This window comes from Triticum urartu, chromosome 5A (assembly GCF_056163025.1).
Source record: "Triticum urartu cultivar PI428250 chromosome 5A, HENAU_Tu73, whole genome shotgun sequence".
NCBI classification, from domain to species: domain Eukaryota; kingdom Viridiplantae; phylum Streptophyta; class Magnoliopsida; order Poales; family Poaceae; genus Triticum; species Triticum urartu.
The window spans coordinates 581721381-581728145 of record NC_141877.1 but is presented as its reverse complement, the minus strand read 5'-3'; the positions used below and the strand labels follow the sequence as shown (position 1 = coordinate 581728145).

Below are 6765 nucleotides of genomic sequence, written 5' to 3'. Positions count from 1 at the left end.
CCCCAGAAACACACAAGTTGATCCACGTGATCTATTCCTTAGCCGTGTGCGGTGCCCCCAGCCACCATAGTCCTCGATAATACTGTAGCGGAGTTTAGGCGAAGCCCTGCTGCTGTAGTACATCAAAGATCGTCACCACGCCGTCGTGCTGACGGAACTCTTCCCCGACACTTTGCTGGATCGGAGTCCGGGGATCGTCATCGAGCTGAACGTGTGCTCGAACTCGGAGGTGCCGTAGTTTCGGTGCTTGATCGGTTGGATCGTGAAGACGTACGACTACTTCCTCTACGTTGTGTCAACGCTTCCGCAGTCGGTCTGCGTGGGTACGTAGACAACACTCTCCCCTCTCGTTGCTATGCATCACCATGATCTTGCGTGTGCGTAGGAATTTTTTTGAAATTACTGCGTTCCCCAACAACATGTGGGGTAACTACCCCTGGGTGGTAGGATGTATTTTCCCAAATCTCCCCCGGGTGGTATCATGACCACAAACAGTGTCTGATGTGCTTCTAGGGTGTTGCAAGAGCTATTTCCTACATATATGCTACTACATATGTTCCCTTCCATGTTGAACAATGATCCCTGAATTAGCGCATGTGATGTGGTACTAAGATTACTTTGTTTTTGTTGCAGTTTTAGAACATAAATGTGTGCTAATTCCCAACAAAGGACCACCACAGCAGCATCAAATCTTTGCACAAGGGAGGTTGCAGGCTGAGGAGTCTGGCCAGAACCCAGCGAAAGAGAGAGGCTCATACTTGGTAATGTTGCAACACACTTCTTCCCCAATCGGTCAGCGCCATGGCCACACAAGGTTTAACAAAGAAGTAGCCCAAATTTTATATTTGAACAGGTATTTGGCATAGTGCCATATTCCAATGAGGACGACGGATATACAGTGAGGAGGAGATCCCCTTCCACTCCAGGTGACAGAGCTGGCGAAGGAGAAGGGGAGAGCAGGCGGCAGGAACAAGGAAGTTCATGGATAGTTTAGAAGGGGAGAGAGGAAAAGATGGGGGAGGGGGTCTCTAAGTGGTAAAAGTTGGACAATTGGTAGGTAGGTCTTACCTCGGCTTTTGTCTATAAGCTGCTTTCTTAGCTTATGGCTTCTTGGGACCAAAAGATACATCTTTTTTCATGTATGCGCATTCTAGCACTGCCACTCTCACCATCAACATAGAGGGTGCCAAATAGAGTCTTCAACATGAGTGGAAGTTGTGGCTCGTCGGTTGTGGGTACTTCGACTTCCCGTTGGATGCCTAGGGCAAGCTCTCGGGTGATCCAGAATGCTCGGTCACATTTGCTTGTACAACTTGGCGTTCATTGACCCCAGGCCCAACGCATGCAATCCTTAGGCAGAGAACTTTGTAAAGAGAAACTATTCTTCGATGACCCAGCTGGGAAAAAACATCATGACGAGTCTCGTGGGCGGAAGTGGGGGCATATCTTGGTGTGAGGTCCTTGCCCTTGCATGGGAGGACTTGACACCGTCAACGACCTATGATTATGAATCCCATTGCCATGTGGGGGCGTATGTCGTCTTCTGTGGAGCCACTCTCTCTTGAAATGACCATCTATAGCGTGGGCATTGCGGCGAAAGCCAACAAAATTTATGAGAAAGTTAGAACTAAACGTTCTTATATTTCTTTCCAGAGGGAGTAATCACCATCCCCGCCTAACCCATAGAAGCGCGGGCAGGCCATGTGATAGAACAAGAATGATTTTTTATGAGAAAAATAGCGAGGAATGTCGTTTTTACCAAATATGTAAAGTCTTCAACCAAAATCCTACCCCGTAATAAATGTAATTAACACCTCGTATATATCCCACCAGAATCACCCCCAAATCTCCCCCTGGTCGCTCCGTTCAAAACAGGAAGGAGACGCCCTCAAAATCAAAAAGCTCAAAAGGGGCGCTCCGATGCCCGCGGCTCGGCTCGACCCACGCGCACGGGAGCAGAGGAGGGGGGCCCCGCCCCGCCCCACTCGCTGACTCCGCCTTCCCCCTCCTCCGCTCCGATTTTAAATTTCGAAACCCCCCTCCCCCCCGTCCCCCGTCCCGTCCTCCTCCTCCTCCCCTTAAACCTCGCTTCCTCTGCCTGCCTGCCTGCCACTGGGCGGACGCAGGCACGCGCACGCGCAATCGGCTCCGGGAGGCGGATGAAATCTCGCCTCCTCCGCGGCTCCAAGGCTCGGCGCTCGGCGAGGGGGACGCGGTGAGGAGGAGGATAGGAGGACGGGGATGGGGTGCCTGTTCGACTGCTTCCGCGCGGCCGGCGGCGAGCCGCGCGCCGGCCGCGCCCGCGCCCAGCTCGTCTCCTCCTCCGTCGTCCCCAACACCAAGGTTTGTTTCCCCCTCTCCCGTCGTGCCCCGCGCGGAACCCGTGTGTGCCCGCTCCCGGACGCGGATCAGCTAGCTGGGGCGTGGAAATTTCGGCCGCGATTGGTTAATTTTGTTCGTTTTTTTTATTTTCGGTCCGTGCCGATCAGGTTGGCGAGAGGAGGGCGCCACCGTCCAGGAACGCGCTGTCCGCAGTGTTCCTGCGCGAAGGTCTGCATTTTTTTCCCCTTCCGTTTTTGCGTTTCTCCTTCTCGAGCCGTTCAATCCTCTGCTCGGTTCTGACGCTGTCGTGCGCTTCTTTGGTGTTCGATTTTTGTATTGTTGGTGAAGATGAGGGATCGCAGGCCACGAGCTCGGGGTCGGACCGGGACGCCGGGAGCAACAGGGTGGATCCGGAGCTCGTGCACGAGGAGGTATGGCGATCGCTTCTCTGAATCTGGCCCGGTTCAGATCTGCTTCCTTGCTAATCTATTCTAAGCTGTATCTTGCCACTTGAGACCTGAATTTTGTCTGGCTAGTGACGCATGTGCATCAGTTTCAGCATTTTCAGTACACAAAGAGGGATTATGTCTTTATATGCATGATGCTTCTGGCGTTAGCGCTATCGGCATTCGCACTGACACTAACTGCACAAAAATGCAGCACTGCACTTGTGAGCTGGCTGTTGCTCATTTCTTTGTTTGCACTGATATAGGAGTTCAATGGATCAGGCCATTATAGCTTCTGTAGTTGCGTTTATAATGACAATCGATCGGTGGCTTTTCTTCTCTTGAATCTACATTGCTCTTTGTAGCTAACTGCTAATCTTACACATGGGTCACTCAGTGAGGATGAGAATTTGCTACTCATACATAACTCACTCAGGTGGCAGTGGATTTATAGCAGTGAATTCAACATGTTGATTACCCGCATATATGTTCTCAGCAACAGACTGACTTTCACTGATATTAACAGGCCACTATCCTCAAAAATGGCGGTGCACTGTCGGAAACTCCAAATGAAATCCTTAAAGGGCCTCAAAGCATGGATTCAGCTCTGCAGTATGAAACACATTCAGTGCTGCGAACTGCCTTGTCTGAAAACATGAATTCCATGGAAGTACTGAAGGCTGATGAATGCCAAACTCCTTCAGCGTCTCATCAAAGCTCCTATCCGCCAGATGCTACAAGGTATGCAGACCTCATGCTATCTGCTGAAATACCAATGCCTTTAGTCTGTTCACTGTTTCTGAAGAGTCTGGGATTTTCTCTTCACTTTAATAAGTGGATAGATTAAATAATGTGGATGTTTTTACTTCTTGATGACAGCTCTTCTAGGAATGGTTGCGATGCATCAAACCAGCATGATACTGAACCTGTGAGCAAGAGCATAGACTCTGACGGTGTGAATAATGAGCCTGTGCTCGACTGCGGGATCAAGTTAACCACCTTGGAGTCATGCTCTGTCACCAGTAATGATGATATCTATCTCGATGGATCCAAGTCTTCACCCTTTTCAACTCCTTTGAAAGTGAATGGTGGGATGCATACTCCAGTTAACACTCAGGTACCTGACTTGGAAGAGTTAACATACGAGAACTGTACTAGGTCTTGTTCGCATGATTTGCACGAAGGTCAGAATTCCTCTCAGGATCTCGGACATTGTGGAGTGTACAGGGAAGATCCCTGCCAGCCTGATATATGTGATGAGGATCTCAAGGGTGCAAAGAATGACAGTCCGGATTTGGTTGAAACTTCAATATCTGATGAATGTTCCGTGTTCCAGAACTCTGAGGGTTCTGTATCATCTTATAACAAGACAAGTGATAGCACATCTTTTGTGGAGAAATGCCAGGCCACTGATGTAACAGTTCATGCCAGAAGAAATAAGGTGATTACAACAAATAGTGGTTCAGATGTCGAATTCCCAAGCTTGTCCCAGTGGTTGAAGCCTCCAAGTTCGAGTAAGGCGGTCAGAGATGAAAGCTATACAAGTGACACATTTAATTCTGCTAAGAGTTCTGATGAGGATAGGCCTATCATTGGAATGGTCGCGGCTCACTGGAAATCCGAAGAGCCAGATAATTTTACTCCTAAATGGTGGGATGGAAATGGCATTCCCAACTCGACAAATAAGTACAAAGAAGTAAAGTCTATTTCTCATCCTCTTACTTTCTGTTACTTAATTATGTAGAAGTGGCTTACCTAGGAATAATGCATTACATGATCAGGATCAGAAGGTTAGTTGGCATGCGATGTCATTCGAGGAGAGGCTTGAAAAGGCTTTATCTGAAGAGAAGCTGCTTTCTCAAAGGTTCAGTATTTTCTTCCGTTTCACATCAAATACACTTTCATCTGGCCAAACATGTTTTAATACCTTTCAAGTGCATAATCGTTCCTTCTTTCAATGCTGTAATGTGACGTTCTTGTTTGATTTTTGCAGGAAATGCTCCACTGGAAACACATCTCACTTTTCAGGTGTAGAAGGTGAGGAAAGTGATACTGCTGCATCTAACCATCTACGTGTTGCTGCTTTTACATGATGTCTTGGTCTGCGAAGAGTTATGAAGCTTCCAAGTAATTTGGCTTTTTGCTGCCACATTCCTAATGGCTTCTGCACAGTTTTGTTAACCTCTACTATCCTCCAGTATGTAGCTTCTAGAAGCGGTCGTTCTATCGACCGCTTTATATTAAAGGAGTACTGTTCCTAGTTCCAAGACAAATCAACATTGTTGATTTCAAATATAATTGACATCAAGATTCTTAACTAGTACTTCTGAATGTTATGTTTCTGGTCTTTGTGTGGTACTTTCTTCTATTCATATGCACTTTTAGTTCCTGATACTAGTTGTCTTACCTTTCGTAAGCACGACTGGCACAACCGAGAAATAATCTACAGTATTTCGTAAGCAGCAGAGAAATTATCACTCCTTCCTGTTTACTCCCTCCGTCCGGTGAAGAGTGTACATCTAGAAATTTTAGGACAAATTATGGAGTTGAGTAAAAGATGCATTGGAAAGGTGCAAGCCACCATCTCTCTCCTCTTTAATTACCCAACCCCCAATGAGCTAAGTGCATGTATAAATTAAGAAGACCATGTGTAGATTGCTATTGGTCTTGATTACCGTGTGATGAGAGAGAAGTATTTTCCTACTTTAAATTACATTGGGAACATTGGGAAGATAGAAGTACACTTTTTTGTGGACAAATTTTGAAGCTAGATGTACACTCTTCACCGGACGGAGGGAGTACCTTGGAAAAGGATGCGAATAAAATCTGACGTATTGTTAAAAGACTTTTGATGTCTTGTAATCACTCTTCAATGGTGTCTTTCTTCAACCAGAATTTGCCTTTACATCCTTGTCCGTGACGAATTCTGAAGGTTTTGATTTGACTGTTTCTAGTCCAATGCTGCTTTGCTATGCCATTCTATCATTCGGAACACTAAACAGGCAATTGTATGGCCTCCTAGGTCAGACAAGACATCCTGCAATTATCCATATCTGCTTTTGCAATTATCCAAATGCGCTTATGAATATTTAAGCCAAACAGGTAGTTAACATGAGTAAAATGTTTGACCTGGCTCGATGTTTCCTGCCCATATGATATATATTCAAGTTTTTGGAGTTTATAGACGAGAATTTCATGCTCGAGGAAGTCCCACCCAGCCCCCAGAATGCTATGTCCTTTTCGTTAACTGTTCGTGGCAGTGACCTAAGCAAAGATGTGTTCTTGAGTTTGATAGTTTGACATCATGTAAATTTTTATTCACTCTCATGCTTCAAGTGAGTCAAGAACATTGAATTACAGCATCAACCTGGGAGAAATTCACCAGGGTGCTGATAGAGTCAAATTGGGAGGCCAGCACAAGAAATCTTGAAAATGACGCTTACATCACCTTTCTACTATTTAACATAATAGAGAATACATTTTTCTTCGGTAAATGACAAAATGTACCCAATCAAATGTTTAGATTGTGCATGCGAACGAAGATCATGCGCAATTTTGTATGACTAGTGGGCGAGGGGAGATCAATCTAGGAGCGACAAACTGGATGCGTGTAGAACTGATTATTTTTGTTCACTTAACTCTGAAAGTGATAAGTCTGGTGTGGAAAAACACTTTTACATTTCCCTGTATTTGGTTCCTTGGTATATATGCTCCTGCTTGCCAAGAATACTTTTATGGGTGCCAAAAAATATGAAAAATATTAGACATATACAGGTTCTTGTCCTTTTTTTTTGTTTCAAAAGTTTATGGAAAAAACACAAGTATTCAGGCTTGTGCCAAAAAAAGCTGAGTGCCAATCTTTTGTTTACCAAGGAAGCATGATTGTTCATTTTTGCACGAAAATTTTCACGAACACATCAAACACTAACAGGAGGAACATGCACACAGTAAAAAAACGTATTTTCTACTCTATTGTTCATTTGTTTCGATTTTACTG

At 45.6% G+C, this 6765-nt stretch overlaps 1 protein-coding gene across 1 annotated transcript; it reads left to right on the top strand.

Moving 5' to 3' along the window:
- Positions 1–2043: 2043 nt before the first annotated feature.
- On the top strand, positions 2044–5085 carry LOC125531166 (protein JASON). Its single transcript, XM_048695581.2, has 7 exons — positions 2044–2343; positions 2490–2550; positions 2671–2753; positions 3295–3509; positions 3648–4464; positions 4550–4632; positions 4762–5085. Exons 1-7 carry the CDS (start codon positions 2242–2244, stop codon positions 4859–4861), a joined length of 1461 nt encoding a protein of 486 aa, XP_048551538.2. The 5' UTR covers positions 2044–2241; the 3' UTR covers positions 4862–5085.
- The last annotated feature ends 1680 nt before the right edge of the window (positions 5086–6765 follow it).